This window comes from Halichoerus grypus, chromosome 5 (genome assembly GCF_964656455.1).
Source record: "Halichoerus grypus chromosome 5, mHalGry1.hap1.1, whole genome shotgun sequence".
Lineage (NCBI taxonomy): Eukaryota > Metazoa > Chordata > Mammalia > Carnivora > Phocidae > Halichoerus > Halichoerus grypus.
This window is the reverse complement of record NC_135716.1, coordinates 99208701-99227632: the sequence shown is the minus strand read 5'-3', so window position 1 is coordinate 99227632 and position 18932 is coordinate 99208701. Positions and strand designations below refer to the sequence as shown.

Genomic DNA, 18932 nt, shown 5'->3' with positions numbered 1-18932 from the left:
CATTTAGCAGCAATATCTGTTTAATTATTTAGGCATCTCTTAATGGTGTAAGTCAGCGCAGTCATAAATATTTTCTGCTTTGTCCATAGACAATCAGTTAAGGATCTGTTGCTTGTAGGACTTAAATTAAGATCTATTTAAAGCTGCCTGCTGGCCACAAAATAATTACTTACGCTTGCTAATGCCTGAATCTATTAGATTTAGCAGCAAGAAGTGTTCTTTGCTTTCACAAGTAGGGGAAAGTTACTTTTCTTATATAAATTTCATTGTTAATGGTATTAGGGAGGATTAGGGTGGGGTTGAAGTAGTTGAAAATTTAATTAATCTAATCCTTTTAACAGCAATTGTTTTCATATTGATAATTCTCTGTAACAACAGTATTACAGATCACACCCATGTGAAATATTTACACGAAATATTTTAGCATATAATCTCTCCTCCAGCTTTCTCTTTCTAGAACAGTAAGGTTTTCAGTTTCTTCAGCTTTCTCTTTTTTTCTTTCTCTCTCACCACAAATGCAGGCTGTAATTTCTTAGGGGACCAAAATGAAATCCTCTCCCCGCCCCGCCACTAATTTTCTCTCAATATCATTGTCTCTCAGTAAGTTATGTTAATGGTCATCAAATCATGAATCTCCTAAAAGAGCATGAGGCCATGAAATAAAAATGGTTCAATTGATTTTTTTTTTTTTTTTTTGGATCTACAGCCATTTGGTGTAGATTCTCATTAGAAATGATTTGTTTACTCATCCATTTCAATAAATTGCTATGCTGCTGAAATTATCACTAAGGGTAGAGTCAGATGAAGGACGAAACTGTCATTCTGGTCAAACTCTGATCATCTCCGGTGTAAATTGGGAATGGTTCTTAATCTGCTCAAATGTCACATTATCCAGGAGAGACTTTCTCTGACCTCCCAATATAAAATTACCATCAGTATCCCTCCTCCAACACCATTCTCCCCTTTAATTGGTTTTATTTTTCTCCAGAGCAGTTACCACCATCACATAGCATTATGAAACATTACGTATTTGTTTAGTGCATTTCCCTCAACTAAAATGGAAGCTCTGCTGAAAGCCAGGACTTGGATTTGTTTACTACTGCATCTTGAAAGCCAAGACAAGTGCCTTAAATATAGTAGTATAGTGAGCAATCAATAAATAATTATTGCATGCGTGAAACCTTTTTTCTCATTTTTCAGATGCCTAAAGCACCAGATCAGTGCAAAGCAATAAAATTGTCTCCTTGTCCTGGCATGCATTTTGATGGCTGACAATTTGATGTAAATGGAAGCATTTATCCTAAGCCAGCTGTCCTGCTGAGCCCCAGTGGTAAGGTGTCCTTGGGGAACAAAAACAGAGACTGAGTGCTTTGTGTGGCCATGTCTTCATTAAAGGACTAAAACTATGAGTTGTGCAGTGCTGTCTGGCATTCACACGTTTACAATCTTAAAGAGTAATACAAAGCAGAGAATCTCAAAGGATGTTCTCCAGAACACCACTTCTAGGGCATATAAGGAGGGGTTACTAATGCAAAAAGGGGCTCCATGGTCAAATAAAGGTTCTGAAACTAGGTATTACATGAAGCTAAGGAAGATTCATAACTTCAAGACATCTTAGATGTATGATAATGCTCACTAGGGTTTTAAGACTCTTAGACTCTTCCTTTCTACTACCAATTCTGTTTCTAAGACTGGGTTGCGTCACAGGTCACACCACTGACTTGGGAACTGACAAGGTCAGGGCAGGGGCAGGAGAAATGGGTCTTGGCACTGCCCTTACTCACTTTGTTATATGACCTTGGGCAAGTTATGTAACACTTCTCTACGCCTCAGTTTTCTCTTCCATAAAGTAGCAAAGGAAAGGATTACCCAGGATAATGAATGTAAAGTGTCTGACCCATAAGTGCTAAATAAATGATGGTTATTGTCAACACCTTTTACCGAATGTCGGAATGAATGCTTTTTAGATAGATATCCTCAAGTATATTTCCTAAGACAGGTTTGCTAGGATCCACCTATATCCAGAAGCAGCCTGCTGTGCCTCCCTCTCTGTCTCAGCACCCTATCCCCCTCTGAGAAGATCTGCACATCGATGGTGAAGTCGAAGAAATGCTATCTTTCAACATGACTTAATACAAATGTTTAATAACTCACTCTGGTGTATCCTGCAGAGTTGATTCCCTGGGTTTTGATACCCTTGACCTCAGATGAAGATGCTTTTGTCAGGAGGAAGGTGGTAGCATCCGAGTTAATGATTGTGCAGATGGCTACATGCTGGTAGATTTTGAAGTGACCTTATTTTTTCAGTAAATTTCAAATGAAGGTGTGATTTGTGTAAATCTGACCCCTTCCAGTAAAATGTGCATTTACATATATTTAGAATTTATAAATCTTGACAGATTCCACAATATTTATAGCCCTCCATAAAAAGCCTTTGCCAGTTTGCAGAGCTTTGCATTTGGCTCTCTGGTATGCTTAAGAGAGTTTAAATAATAATAAATTTGGTGATATATTCCACCTGGAACAGAAACTTATTTTCCCCCCTTGGCTCGTTTTGAAGGGGATACTATAAATAGTGCCACAGACGCTGGGATCAGGAATAGGGAATTGAAATTCGAGAGAGAAGTACAGAAACATTTCCATTATCACTGATGCCTTGAATGTATTTTTAAAACAGTTCTGTTCCTCAAGTAATGTACCTTCTCTCCTTTCTCCTATCCCATCTCAATTATACTTGAGTCCCCCAAACCTGTTGCCAGCTTTAAGGTTCAGTTGCACTAATGGGAAAGAGAGAGTGAAAGTATTAGCTGACTAGGTAGGAGAAATTGCCTCTAGGGAGGCCAAAGCAATTCTCCAGTGTTCATCTTATATTTCACGGGAGTCAGCTGGTAACTGAGCGTCGAGGTCTAAAGTGTAAATTCATTATTTGAGACCCAGCTCATGCATCCTGCAGGTATGATGAAAAGCTCTCAGTTCATGAAAAAGAAAAAAAAAAAAAATCTAATTGTAATTACAAGAGAAAGCCTAAGGACAATGTCAGAGGGTCGATTCTTTCACTCATCCATGCTTATAATTACCCAGTGGAGGATTAGGGAGAAATGCCTGAATAGTTGACTCCAAATGATACCATTTATTTTCTTAAACACAAAATAAACAAAAATCAGGGAGCCAGCTGTTTGCCCTGGAATCATCTGTTGAAACCTGAAAGCAGCTATTAGGTGTAGCATAAGTGGTGTTATAACTTGTTGTGATACAAGATTTATTCCCAGCTTCTTGTTTGAGGAGACAGCCTTTGTCAGGGGGAAATAATAGTAATGGCTAGCATCCATGGACAGCTGACTCTGGGCCGGCACAGAGTAACACATCAAGTAGCTGTGGCTCATACTGCTAATTAAGTACTGGATTTTCCTGTCCTCCTAACTTGGAGCACGCCCCTGTCCCAAGTCTTTCCTATGCAATCCCCTTGCCTCTAGCTAATAGGATGGCAGATGTTTGGACCAAGCCCCAGAGCCTGTAGTATACCACATTTTAATGATTTGTGGTGAACAAAGTAAATGCTTTAAGAGCAGGCTTTATGAAGCAGGGACCTAGTTAAATATGATGGATTTGCGGCAAAGCAAGAAGCTGAATGTTGTATGGGGGTATTGTTTCCTAAACAGGGCGCAGGTATCTACGGTTCATTGCTAATTCTAAAGGTTTGCTTGAAAAATGACTTTTTAAAGAACTGGGCTCTTGAGGAACGTCCTTGAGGCATGGAGGAATTTCCTTGCTTTTCTATAGCATCTTTCTGAGAGGACACAGAGGTATTGAGCTGTTAGACAGTTGCTCAGTGTCTTTGTGCTTCTGGGACCACATTATGGGTCTAACACATGTGGGATAAATAAACTGTTTTCATTTCTTAAAGCCCATGGAAGGAAACCAGACAAGAAAATTACCATATTGCCTCATTTTTTTTTAGCTATTAAAGAGGAGAATCCAGTTAGGGCAAATAAAAATGATTACTGCAAACAGGGTTCCCCCCACCCTTTCTTTCCTTCCTAGCCTTTTACTCAACAACAGCAATATAGCAAGACTTGTGTCAAACCAGTTTTTTGATGCACGCTCTTCTGTTCTTCTTCCATAGGGCAACCCCTACATGTGCAATAATGAGTGTGATGCAAGTACCCCTGAGCTGGCGCATCCCCCTGAGCTGATGTTTGATTTTGAAGGAAGACATCCCTCCACATTTTGGCAGTCTGCTACTTGGAAGGACTATCCCAAGCCTCTCCAGGTTAACATCACTCTGTCTTGGAGCAAAACCATTGAGCTCACAGACAACATAGTTATTACCTTTGAATCAGGGCGTCCAGACCAAATGATCCTGGAGAAATCTCTCGATTATGGACGAACATGGCAGCCCTACCAGTATTACGCCACAGACTGCTTAGATGCTTTTCACATGGATCCCAAATCCGTGAAGGATTTATCACAGCATACGGTCTTAGAAATCATTTGCACTGAAGAGTACTCTACGGGATATATGACAAATAGCAAAATAATCCACTTTGAAATCAAAGACAGGTTTGCGTTTTTTGCTGGACCATGGCTACGCAATATGGCTTCTCTCTACGGGCAGCTGGATACAACCAAGAAACTCAGAGATTTCTTTACAGTCACAGACCTGAGGATAAGGCTTTTGAGACCAGCGGTTGGGGAAATATTTGTAGATGAGCTACACTTGGCACGCTACTTTTATGCGATCTCAGACATAAAGGTGCACGGAAGGTAAGAAAACATCCGTCTGACTTGAATGGAATGGTTGTTCGAAGAAAATGCCAGTGTGTTGGTCCCACAGCTGTGGAGTGACATGTGACACTCTCTACTACAACATTTCCTCAGGAACACCAGTCTAGAGCTAGGTTTGGAGAAATTTGAGACCCTTCTTACTCAGCAGTAATTTGTGATCCCAGACTCACTGTCAGTGAACCTGAACCTGGCAGGATTTCTTAGAATTTAAACAGAAAGGGTGGGGGCGGGGTGTGGGTAGTAGCATCTTATTTGAGTCCAAGGAACTCCCTAGATCAGGGGGTGGTTTAAATCTTTAAGGCAATGAAGCCAGGAGGGACAAAGTCAGCTGCTTCATAAAAGATAACGGGAAAACAAGAAATACGTCTTTCCATTGTTTTCAAATGCCAGACAGGGTTTCAACGTGGTACATCTCTCTGTTTACGTTTCATTGTATTGCACCAAAAAAAGCTTCTGAACTGTAAATTATATCCCTTTAAATTTATTAAATCAGAACCAAAAGTGTTTTGGAAGCACAATGCATTTGTTGAAAAAGGAGTGAGCTCTGCTTTTCAGGCTTTTGGTGGTTATTGCCTTAAAAAGATATGCTGCCATTTAAATATGGACCTGAGGCAGGCTCCCCTCATTTTTTAGGGTCAATTATGGGTGGACCAGAGTTTAAATCCATTAGCGGTCACTGTCAGGCATATCTTTGGTTTTGATAATACATCAGAGACACACTTGAGCGAGTTTCCAAGAATTTTGAGGATGCTTTAATGAAAAACTCAAGTCATAAGAACCAGGACGACTAAGGTAGAGCTGCTCAACCAGATTTCTAACTGTTTTATGGTTGGTATCCAAATAACCAACTGAAGGGAGTCGAAGCATGAGGTAATTAGTCGGGAAAACTAAAGGTGAGTGAGGTCTACAGCAAAATGGAAAAAAGAGAAAGCAAAGCAACAATCATTCTAAAAATGCAGAGAGCTTCACGTCAGAATATATGAGGTTAAGAATATAAACAGCCCATAAATCATGTGGGTTTCATTAAGCAATCCTAAAATTTAAACAAACACAGCAGGCTCCAGCAGCCCTTAGGACAGCCCAGTCCTCAGAAATTGGAGAAGGGTTGAGACTCCCTGGTCTTTCCGAAAGTTGACTCAATCTATCTTTTGATAATAGTGTTGTTTTATTTGTACACTAGAAGGAAGGAGAGGTCACTGATGTTAAGGTAAAGGCTATAATGGGCACACAGAACGGAGTGGTGGGCATGACCTCAGTGTGGTAGTAGAGGTTTCAGACTCTGAACCGTGGAAAGTAGCAGGAACTGGTGGCCACCTCCTCTCAGCTTTGTTCCAGCTTCATGTTCCTCCTGGAAGAGTCAGGAGTCTTAAGCAATGGAGCCTTAACTAAGGTCTTGGTGACATATGATGAAGATACCTTGAAAGCAAAATAATATTTCTGAGAGAAATAGGCACTGGTAAACACTGAGCTTGTGGGTTCCAGGGTGTAGAGGAAAGTTCACGTATTAGCAGGGCACCACGAGAGGGCAATCTGGAACTGTGGCCTGAAATATGAATTGGCTATTTATAGTAAAATGTAGCCATTATACTCGTAAACATTTTTGCAAGAGGTCATCAGTTTCCAGTTCTTATTCTTGGGGACTATAAAATACAAAAATAATTGATGTTGATATTATTAACAATAGCATTCTATAACAAAGTAACAAGTATTCTGTTCCTCTACAAGAATAAGTGTCAAAATTCATAAGCTGAGGTTTGAATTTGAATCCTAGTGTGATCTACATTGTTAGATAAAATCACCTAATTCAGTTTTCTTGCAGTTTGAGAAATTTTTAATCCAAAATCCTTAGAGTCCAACTTGTGCAAACACTATCATCTTCCACTTGTAAAGAAGGCAATCTTGTGAAGCTTTTGGTTGGGAAGTAACCATTGTTGGAGCTTATTTCTGTTACTGCACATTCATTTTTGTTTCTCCTGATTATTTAAAAAAAAAAAAAAGAGAGAGAGAGTATAAATACACTTTAAAGCCACAGGCATTTTTATGCATTCCCTGTGGGGGTCACTTAAAAGTGGCACGTTAGAAAAGTAGACTCCCACCAGATTTCCCACGTTTCTTTTATCCCTGGTCCTACTAGTATCCTCCAACTGCATCTCAGGGGTTCTGGAGAGTTTGCAGGAACCGTCCTCCCTTCTCTGGGACTCACCTCTGCCGTCTGTTCCTGTTCACCAGTCAACCGTAAGCTAGTGAGGAAGCAGCTGGCAAGAGAGAAAGGTCCAGTAGAGGTGAGCTCCTTCCAGGTCCCTCTCTGTCGCCTCTAAATTCTGTCCAAATTCCTCAGGGCAAAACTGATGCTGGCGTGTACCGTGCTAGGCACCAGATGGCCGGGGTATTTTTATCTTAGGGGAGGGACTAAGGAAGCAAGGCCTGACGGCTCGGGCGTGTCTCCAGCTTCTAAGTTATATAAGGGAAATGGAGGCAAAAGGGAGTGGTTGAGCTGCTACTGGTGCGTGGGTCTTTCAGCACAGAAGCTGATACGTACATCTTACCCTTGGAAACTTCAGTAGGGTTAGCGGTCGAGGTCGTCTCTTTCTTATATAGCAAATCATCTGTAGAAAGATTGACTATTAATTGATGATGTCCAAAAGAAAGTTGTAAGGGTTCCTTTTCAAAGACTTCATCAATAGAAACTTTCCAAAATATAACCAGGCCTTTGTCTCCCTCAACCCTCTCTTCGCCATTGCTGAAATGACTGCAACATTTAACACACCGTTACGTGTCTATATCTGATCCTTATAATGATACTTTTTGACTTCTCACTCTACTACCACCCACACCACAATGTGGGAATTGGCATGAATTATTTGGGGAAAGTGGGCAGATATCCATAAAAGAGTGGGCAGGCAATACAAGATTTTTCAGCTATGAAACAAATACAGGTGGAGAATCTTTGAATTGACAATGAAGTCCAATTCTCAGCTTCTCGTGCATGTGTGCATCTGGCCTTTATGTTTCATACTGGCTACTATTGTTTGGTGTGAAAGTGATGCTTTGATTGTTATTAGACTAATGTAGCATTTATGTTCTTTTTAGCATGTGACACGTCTCATACCTATTTACTGGTGACAAAAACTATAATCCCATCATAAAAATTTTATGCCTCTTTGGCCACATACTTATTTTGCTTCCATTTACTCCCTCTCATTGTGTATTTATTAAGATAATGGAGGGAAAAGAGGAAACATGGCTGTTGGCAATCTCAGCGACTCTGTAGTACTTACATTGTTCAATAAACCTAATAATCTTCATGGACTAATTCTGACTTATGGATGTCCTACTTCAGTAAATCAGGGTGATTTTCTCTAGTGAATAATAGACGAGTGTAGTATGCTGGTACCTTAATTAAAGAGTAGCTCTCTTAGTCTTGATCTCATTTTAATTTACAGGGTAATACTACAATAATATCACTAATGGAAGGTACATTAAAGGGCATCAAGTAGCATTAACTGTATTAAATTATGGTACTTGTGTTAATTAACTGCTGAAGCAAGATGGTTCTAATGGCCAAAAAGGTTGTCTAATGCATAAATAAAATCTACCCAGATGAGGGGTGAGAGGAGAAATGAAGAGTAGATATTTGTTCTGACCTTCTTTTTATACAGACAGTTCAATTCATAGGCTGTTAAATATAGATAATGTCCAAAATGTTTTCCTAGTTACACAATTGGAAGTTTTGATTTTTAAATGTTTTGTTTCCTTCTAAGCTTTCCATAATTAAATCAATTGAAAAGCTGAACACTATCTTTGTCAGATGCATAGATTTCATAACTCAGCATTTTTTATTGTTTTTTATTCTTTTTTATTGTTTCTTTGAGATGAACATTTTCAAGGAAGTAATGTGATTTATTGTAATAATTGTTAAATCTGAAAGACAAATGAACATTTGATAATGTGCTCATTTATCTGTGAGATGTGATACCAGCAATGTATCAGGGTACTGATTTCAGACATAAGATAATAGAAAATCTTTTTCAACCTCAAAAACCTTAGGACAGAATTGTCAGAACTTTTCTCAGTGGCCTAGAAAACTCTAACCCACATCTCCATTACTTGCCTTGTTACACAATATTTCTGAACATAATTATCAATAATTTTTTCTCCGTGGTGCTTATTCATCTCTTACCCTTTGCAGGGCCTACACAAGCACCTCACAGGTAGTTGGCGGTCCCTTCCTGTTTACAGAATTGATTTTGCCTTCTGTGCCTCCATGTTTATCTCCAAGGAAGAAGCCAGGGGGCGCTAGCTCAGAAGTTCCATTTACGCACCCTATTGGGTGTCTTCACCTTACTACTGCCCCAGCTCAGAGCGACACCCTCCCTGTCTAATCCCAGAATCTGCAAAGCTACGGGGACAAAACCACTCTAAGTGGGTGTCTGGAGTGAGAAAGGCCCCCGACATTCTCGCCCTCAGGAGAAATCAGATATATTTGTAAATGCTCACTGTTTGAATGTCACCGCCGTGGCATTTGCAGTAATTAGGACAAAGTGAGGTTGAAATTCCCTTTCTTGAAGCTAGGCATTCAAATCGTTAGTGCAAAAAACATGTGCTATTAGGTAAGCAATAACACGGGGGACGTTTAAAAGTATCAAAACCGTAGGGTATTTCTTCAAATTTTCTCAAATAATTTGGGGAAAAAATCATGTGATGTGGAAATGCTCTGCCAGTTACCAAAGGCTTACCAGTTACCCTGCAAGTTCTCTAACCACAGGGTTTTCCTAGCCAAAATTTGAATAAATCTACCAAAATATTTACTTTTCACTTCTCCTGTGAGAGGCGTCCTGCAAGGCGCTTTGGAAGCATTGGACCTGGCATTGGTTCATTCTTCTCAATTAGTCCTAATTTTTGACGTTGGGCGGTCCTACTGCTTAACAGATTCTGCTTTTATAACACCTTCCTTCTTTCTGTCACCAAAGAATACTTATTTTTCCACCCTGGGACAGACACTGGGCTAGACGGCTGGTATATAGAGATGCACAAGGCATAGTCAACGCTCTCACGGAGCTGAAACCAACGGGCACAGACAGACATGGAAACAAAAAAATGATGACAACTTGGGTTAAGTGCTTTTGCCACGTGAATGTGTGAAGTGCCCTGATGACAGGGAAGGATATACTAATTTAATCTGAGAAGCCTAGGGAAAACTTTGATGAGGATGTGACATTTGCATGGCAACGTGAAACTGGTGCCGTGGAATGCCAAGTAGCCAGGGCGGAATGACTATTCTAGGTGACCGATTATGCTTAAGAACAGCACAGCATGTTAAGGAAATACAAATAGTTGGGAACTGGCAGAATGGACAAATCCTGGGAGATGCCCTTTCATCTTTTCTCTGTGGATCTTCAGCATCTCCAAGAAGCACTGAAGGATTCCTGTGTCTTGGCCTCTGAGCACCCCATGTCCTAGGAAATCTAAAGTGATATGGATTCTCATAGCAACAAAGCGCAGGTGAGAAACATGGTAAGGCAATGGTATTAGAGGATATTTGAGTGCAGCTGTGGTCAGCGAGGAACTCCAGGAGAGAAAGGAGAGCTGTAACGTGGCTCAGCGGGGAAGCAGCTGTAACTCCACGTCCTGATGCCCAACTGGGGAGTCCAGAAAAGCTTTCTAAATCCCACAAAAGCCATCATCACATAAGGATTTGAAAGAGCTTCGTACCAAGACAATAGGACTTGGTGACCGATCAGATTTTGAGGAAGGAAAGGCTGAAGGAAAGACTTTGGTAGAAATCCAAGTGGAGAGTCCAGTCAAGGATTTAAACATACTGCTCTGGTGTTGCAGAGAGATTTGAGTTAGAAATATAAGTTTGAAAATTATCACCTTCCATGTGATGGTTGAAGTTTAGGGAATGGATGACAATGATATGATAGGGTGTTTTCCCTTACAATTATGAATGACTATGGTCACTTATAGGAACTCTGTGGAATACTGTCATGTAAGATGCAATTTCTGAAGGAAATTGAGAAATAATCGGGGAATAGGAGGAAATCAGAAAAGGGGGGGATGAATTAAGGTCATTCTAATAGCCCCCATTAATATTTAAGTAACAATCCTTTACATCTGTATGGCACTCAGGTTACAAGGTTCTTGGCGTGTACCTTCTTTCTTTGAATCTTCACAAGAAACTTGTGAGGCAGGTATTATTGAACCCCATTTTTCAGATGAGAAAACTGAGGAATGGAGAAATTCCTTGACTTTTTTTTTAAACATCCCATACATAATAAAGGGACAAAATCATGTTGCTAATTACAAACCTCATGCTGTCTACATTATGCTCTTCCAGCCACACTACCCTGAAGTGAGCTCAATCCATACAGAAGACCTAGAATATTCCCAAAGGAGTCATCTTTCAATGGCAACAATGAACCAGGGAGTCTCGTGGCTCTGCCCTTCTTGGAATGTTCTGGGAGTCACCCTCTCCGTGACTCTCGGCTCTGTATTTCACTATACCAGATCGCTGTGTTTATCTGAACTCTAACTTCTTAACTCATTTTTATCAATTTTATAATGCATGATTGGGCTAATGTGTCATGTTGTATTAGATCTAGGTGCTTCATGGCCAAAATAAAATTCTGATGTTAGTTTCTTGTTTTCTGAGGGGAGAAAAAATAAAGAAATGAACTGAATTTTCTACATGTTAATTTCCTCCCCGTATTTTTCCATAAACTTCTAACACCTGCAACCACTTCTGCTTAATGGGCATCATCAAACACAAAACAAACCACAGATATTAATGGATAAACTTGGAAATGACCAACTACCCTAGCATATTTTAAGAGAGTTTACCTTTCAATTGAGAATAATCTGCTTTTCCTTTTAACTTCCATATATTAGTCCACATTATCTCTTCTGGAACTATAGTAAGTGTACTACCTCTTTCATATAACAATATTTCATAAATTTGCAGTCAATGATCCTATCCTCACATCTTTTTTTCAAGTAAAATGAATATTTAACCATTTTACCATCCAAATTTTTAAAATTTAATTTCCTCTTAAAGGGAGAATGAAGTTCAATAAATAAGAGCACTCAAATGAAAAGCTTAGTAACCATAATTAAAAATAAAAAAACAGCACAAAAACATTGCTACTTAACTCCAGTGGCAATGCTTAGAATCAAGATTTATGGTACAAACCCATTTTAAGTGGACAACTGAGTGCTATTCTGATTTGGAACATATTTTTTAAATCCTTGAGGATTTCTTGAATTGTAAGGAGAATATATGCATAAGCAGCTCATTTTCCTCTAAGGTTTGCACCATTATAAGGAGAGAATGTATCTAATAATTCCTCCAATTAAATTATGAACTTCATTAGTGTGCAGAAAAACAACCCAGTTTAAGAGCTTGTCTCCTTATCCTTAATTCCCCAATGCCATAGATTTTTTTTAAACTAGTAGGTCATTAAAGGAAAGATGTCTCCTTTTTAAGAAACAAAAGGATAGTTCAGCGAAATACCACATAATTAAAAAGTGAAATAATTTCCTCCCTCACTTAATTCAGCATTTGTATAAGAAGCCACATTCTGACTACCTCTGCATGCCCCAGCAATGGAAAACAGGGATGCACTCCGCTCTCCTGTCCAACTTCTGGAGCCATGCTTTTAATTCTAATTCAGTGGTTGACATCTTTGGTCTTTCTTTTTTTTTGTGCCTAGTATCAGAGGTATTTCCTGACAAATTAGGAGGTCATGGCCATTGTTTTATATTTAATGTAAGAGTTTTTGTGGATATATGTAATCAGTGGTTCAGTAGAGACATTCCATTCATTCTCCAGATATAAAAACAAATGTCTTAATGTCATGGGCGTTTTCATAGTAATGGGTTTTATCATAGTAATTTGATTGTGTGAATATGTTGATTTCATTGCACTATAGGTCTATATTTCAAGTAAGTAACTTTTAGAACTAAATATTTTAGTTTAACCAGAACTAACTGCATTGCATATAAGATGGTTGCTATTTCTCCATCCTTTTTATAGGTAAGAAAACTATCTGAATAAGGTCACTGAATCAGTGGCAAAGGGGAAAGGAAAATTTTAAAATACTTGTTTTGGGAAATAAATTTGCTCCTGAAATTCCACTTGAAAATCATTGAGCCAATGGATAGACTAGGTTTTATGTTTTTGTTATTTTTTTAAGATTTTATTTATTTACTTGAAAGAGAGAGAGTGAGCATGAACAGGGTGAGGGGCAGAGGGAGAAGCAGACACCTCGCTGAGCGGGGAGCCCAATGTGGGATTCTGTTCCGGGACTCTATGATCATGATCTGAGCAAGAGGCAGACACTTAACTGACTGAGCCACCCAGGCACCCCTAGACTAAGTTTTAAATCTGTATATAGGAGCCTCACAAATCCCAATGGTCCACAGATCCCAATCCAGAATATTGTTCAATTAAGATAGCTATTGTATCAGCTCTTTCTTGCTTTGTGACTGGTACCTAAGACAACTGATACTGTGTTAGGAATGTATTGAGAAGACAGAGAGCAAAACATAAGGACCTCAAATCATTGTTCATCTTACTTTAGGAGGAAACATTGGCTAGGAGTCAAGAAAAATAGGTTCTAACTCCAGCTCTGCTAATAACTGTGGGCTCAGAGCAAGTCCTAGCCACTGTGACCAGAGTCTCCTCATCTACAAAATGAGAATGTTACACTACATTTGTTTTTGAGAATTACTCTTCAAATAAAGGCCATAATGATCAAACACATTTGGGAAATGTTTGCAGTATTTCCTTCTAGAAGAATTACAATGTTTATTAGCAAATTAAAGGCCCTGAGATATCCCATGATAAAGAAACACTTCCATTTTATTTACCCAGAACCTCCCAAACTTAGCCAAAAAACATCTCTTAATACCTTCATATAACTAGCGTCAATAGAAATCATGTGGGGTAACAAAATCCCTTCCCTTCAGTCTCTAATACTATTGGACTTTTCATATGATATAAGGAAACAAATGAAAATGTGTTTGTGTGTGTGTGTGTGTGTGTGTGTGTGTGTGTTTGAACTATTTGCAGTGCTAAGAACAGATTGATATTTCACAGTGAGGTCTAATTTTAGCGATCATCTTTCCCATATTGTTGCTACATTGGGTGAAAAAATGAGACTATCTTAAGGAAAGTATGGCCTTGACAGGGAGTACCTTTCTTTTTTTAACTGTTGCTTTTATTTTTTGAACCTTGGGGAGTACTGTGTATCGTTCTTTAAGAATTATAGGGAATTAAGTGCAGTATTGGAATAGATAGGGATATTTTTGTTTTGTTTTTAAGCTTGAGAAATTGTGATGGAAGATGCAAAGATGTAAAAAATGAAATGCCAAGTGGTACAATCTGGCCTGTTTCAGAGATAAATAGAGATGTTGGAAGATTTCTATTTCTCTCGAATGTAAGCTTTTCAAACTCTAATTACAGCAATAAACTAAAATCATGTATTTAAAGGAAAATAAGATTAACTCATATTTAATATATTCTTTTTTTTTTCATTTGCTTTGGAAGATATTCTTGAAACCACAGGCTGATTTTAGTTAAATGCATGTTGCCTTTCTTTTGCTCCTTAGGAGTGCTAATGAATAACAAATGAGAGCCCAGTAAAACCAAAAATAGTATACAGCTAAGGGATATCACCTTGTCTAGGAATTGGTTGCTGCCCTGGCTGCTTTTACTCATTTGCTTTTAGCAGAATATCAGGGAAGTGAAGCTGTTACAACATACTGGTGACATCCATGTGTAATTATAAATCTTCCAGTGTTGCTGGGAACAGAGAACAGATAGGGGGAGAGTAAGTCAAGAGATGATAGGAGGGGGAAGTCTAAGAGGTCAGCAATTTGTCAGGTTGGGAATAGACAGCATCATGAATTCCTGTGCTGGAATTGTATAGGCAGTGTGTATGCCAAATAGAATCATAGCATTGCAAAATTATTTCTTTTAGAACTGAAAGAAACCATGACATAATGTAATCTAACTCCCTCTTTTTTGGATGTGAAACAGAATGGTTAAACCAACCAGCCAAGGATGATACTGTTGCATAACCAGAAATTAGACCCAGATGGAACTTGTTGTATTTTACTCACTGACCTGTCCCCTGTGCCTAGCACTGGGCCTGGCACATAGTAGGGATTCAACAAATATTTATTGATGCGGCAAATGAATGTCTGTGGAATACCCTTTTGAGCATCATGTAAACGAACAATTCTAAGTATCTATACTCTTTTCACTTGGCACCCTGTGACCACCTTTGTGTATTCCTTACATAAGACTGCAAGGGAACTGGAGCTGACCCCAATATTTTTGGTAATGCCAATTTCATCTAAAATACTAAAATTGCAAAGCTTCAGATTTCAGCCAATTGACCAAAGAAAGAGAATAAAATTCATCTACCTTAGATATCAAAGTCGTATATCTATTCATGATAAATGAGTATCACTCTACACAGACACACATTGTTTCTTTTATTATTGTCTGATTGGTGCTTTAAGACCAAAATTGTGATCATGATTTCTTTCCTGGGTGAGAATAAGTCCATAAAAAGAATTGGACTCTTCTGCGCACCCTCAAGAAATATTTAGTAAAATCACAATAGCACTGTATGTCCCAAAGCTGTCTTCAAATGACATTTGTCTCTTGGGTTCAGCAACTAAGGAGTTAAAAAATATATAACAGCCATCTTACAATTTGTAAATGAGGCCTTTAAATATTGATAGAGCAAGGATTGGGTTTCAAAAAATTTGAGCTGAGGAGACAAGGAAACAGGCAGTGACCTTTTATGAACATATGTCTTAACTAAAATAATTCAAGTTCATTATATACTCTTAAGCAGCAAAAGAGGACTAAAAAATATTAATAGTTATGAGAAGAAGAGAGAAAGAAAATGAAAGAACATAATGCATGGCTAGCTAGCTCAGAGTGGAGGAATTGTGGATAATTTTATTTATTTATGTTTTTCTGTATTTTTCACATTTTATTCATTGAACATATCACATTTTATTCATTGAACATATCATTGAATAAAATTAGTTTTAACAGTAAAGTTAAAAAGTTAAATTTAAAATTAAAGTTAAAATTTAGCAAGGTTACAGTATACAAAATCAACACACAAAAATCAGTTGTATTTCTATACACTAACAATGAACTAACAATGAACAGTCCAAAAAGGAAATTAAGTAAACAATTCCATTCCAACAGCATCAAAAAGAATAAAATATTTAGGAATAAACTTAACCAAAAAGGCAAAAGATTTGTACACCAAAAAGTATAAAACATTGCTGAAAGAAATTGAAGGAGAATATAAATGAAAAGAAATCTCCTGTTCATGAGTTGGAAGATGTTAAGATGTCAATACTACCCAAAGTGATCTATAGAATCAATGCAATTTCTGTCAAAATCCCAATGACACTTTTGGCAGAAGTAGAAAAATCCATCATAAAATTCATATGGAATCTCAAGTAACTCAGAATACCCAAAATAATCTTGAAAAAGAAGAATGAAGTTGGAAGTTTCACACTTTTTTTAATTTTGAAACTTACAACAAAGCTATAGTAATCAAAACAGTGTGTATCAGCATACAGATAGACTTATAGAGCAATAGAATATAATAGAGTCAAGAATAAGCCCTTGCATATAACACTAAATGATTTTTGAGAAGGGTGCCAATCCCACTCAAAAAGAAAAGACAGTCTTTTAAACAAATGATGTTAGGAAAACTGGATATCCACATGCAAAAAAAAAAAAAAGTGAACTTAGATCCTTATCTTATACTGTATCAAATATTAACTCAAAATGGTTCAAAGACCTAAATATAAGAGCCATTACTATGAAACTTTTAGGAGAAAGCATAGGGGGAAAACTTCATGATACTGGATTTGGCAATGATTTCTGGAATGTGACACCAAAAGCACAAGCAACAAAAGAAAAAATGGATAGGTTGAACTTCATCAAAATTAGAACTTTTACACATTAATGGACACTATCAAGAGTGGAATGCAATCCACAAAATGGAAGAAAATATTGGTAAATCATATATCTGATAAGGAATTTTTATCTAGAGTATGTAAAAAACTTACAACTCAAGAACAACAAATGTGAATGTCCCACAACAATGAGAATACACTTCATGTCACAAAACCATACACTTCAAAATAGTTAAAATGGTAAATTCTGTTATGTATATTTAACACACATAAAGTAAATAAAATTAAGTAACAGAAAAAATGCAGTATCTCTTGTCTCAACAAAATAAAACACAGAAATTCTAAGATATTTAACATCCTTAGTCCTTTGCTATTTTAAATGTTATTCTTGGCTTTGAGATAAAGATTTTGAGCAGGTTTTGAGTTTGGAAGGGGCTTCCATGCTAGTTGGAGGAAATCATATTTTGTCAAGCAGATAGTTAATGGGCAGAGGGGATTCTCTGTAGAGGAGAGATGAAGAGCAATTAGAGAAGTGGGCTTAAAGGACAGGCATTGTAATTGTAGTAGAGGATTTTTAATATCAGACTGAGTTTTGATTTCATCCTAGAGGTAAGCAATGAGGAACAACCGTAGGTTTGTGTAGAGTGTTATATGTTGGGGAGGATGACAATTTTCTTAAAAAACGCTAAGAAGATTATACTACTGTCTGTGTATAAAATGGCTTGAAAGAAGGACCTTATTGATTGTTGCAATAACCATCATGAAAGGCAATGGCTGTGAATATAGAAAGGAGAAATAAATCTGAAAAACAGGTTTTAATAATACAGAGAAGGGGCAACACCCAGGTGGCTCAGTTGGTTAAGAGTCTGACTTCAGCTCAGGTCATGATCTCAGGGTCCTGGGATTGAGCCCTAGGTCAGGCTCCCTGCTTAGCTTAGAGTCTGCTTGCCCCTCTCCTGCTCCTTCTCTCTCTGCCTCTCCCTCCACTTATTCTCGCTCTCTCAAATAAATAAATAAAAATAAAATCGTTTAAAAATAATAATAATAATACAGAACAGCAGGTCTGTCCCTAATATTTGCATGGTGGGAAATGAATACAAATGAAAGCCCACATACTATATCCCTAAATAATTATGTTATACATTGAACTGTACCTCTGACTGGCCCATTTTCCCACCCTGGACCCCATAGTCCACTCCCCAGTGAGTGGTTAAAGGAGCCATCATCTCAACCCAGTCAGTTCTGCTGTGTGAAAGATTGATAGCAACCTGGTACTGCTGGAGGAAGGCAGACACTGTATCCTGGGCCTAAGACTCATAAGTAGTGACTGATCTGCCTCAACTTGGAATGGAAACCTACCTCTGCAAGCATCTAAGAGGCCAAGGCAAGATGGTTTTTCTCTCAATACTTCACTTCTCCATTCTGAGATTTCCAGGTAGTTCTAAGCAGTTCCCCAAACTATAGCAAGTGCTCTTCTTCTGGTAGTGGCCAAGAATTTCCTATTATGCTAATTCTCCTGCCAATAATAACTACAAACTCTGGACTAAAAGTAAAAACATTTGAAGATTCTAAAGAGAGAGAGAGGCAGGCAGATACTGGAAAGGAGTCAATACTTGCAAGAAAGGAAAGGCATTGAGTGATTTTTCCCTTTTTTCAGTTTTTTCCCTAAGGGCAGGCCTAAGTCTTTGCCATGCATGATGGGGAAGGGAGTGCAATTAAAAACCAGATGGAAAATCCTCTTCTTTTATTGGCTTGAACAACCAGAGGACAGGTGGAGGCCACCACCACAACTAAAATGTCAAGAGAGAAATATTAAATACTGTGTATAAACTCTGCCAAAATCTCTGAGATCCCCTGAATCATTAACGTGCGGAACAGCCTACAAGCAGCCTAGCTAAAGCTAAAAGAACTGAACTGAGATTTTGGCTGCTGTAGCAGAGGAGACAGTTTGCAGTGTGCAGTTTGAATTTAGTAACAGTCACTGCCCACCAAACAAACAAGCAAAATCAACACTCTTCAGAAGAACATAACAGAATCCAGAGTCTCTACAAAGTATCATTTGTAATATCCAGATACAATTTAAAAATTACTCAGTATATGAAGAAAACAGAAAAAGATAACCCACATTCTATAGAAAAGACAACTGAAACCAAACTCAACATGACAAAGGTATTAGTATTTTAAAGCAG

General features: G+C 38.1%; 1 protein-coding gene and 1 long non-coding RNA gene across 14 annotated transcripts in view; one reads left to right on the top strand and one right to left on the bottom strand.

Moving 5' to 3' along the window:
* Window positions 1–7173, bottom strand: part of LOC118533973 (uncharacterized) — a 31147-nt gene extending 23974 nt beyond the window's left edge. For both annotated transcript variants that reach the window (XR_004916445.2, XR_004916448.2), the window contains exon 1: window positions 6989–7173. This is a non-coding gene — a long non-coding RNA (uncharacterized LOC118533973). The remainder of the gene's footprint in view (window positions 1–6988) is intronic.
* The window catches only part of NTNG1 (netrin G1), a 315517-nt gene that overhangs the window by 166777 nt on the left and 129808 nt on the right, over window positions 1–18932 (top strand). For all 12 annotated transcript variants that reach the window (XM_036089454.2, XM_078072672.1, XM_078072669.1 and 9 more), the window contains one exon: window positions 4124–4764. In XM_036089454.2, the coding sequence (XP_035945347.1) occupies window positions 4124–4764 (641 nt within the window). The remainder of the gene's footprint in view (window positions 1–4123; window positions 4765–18932) is intronic.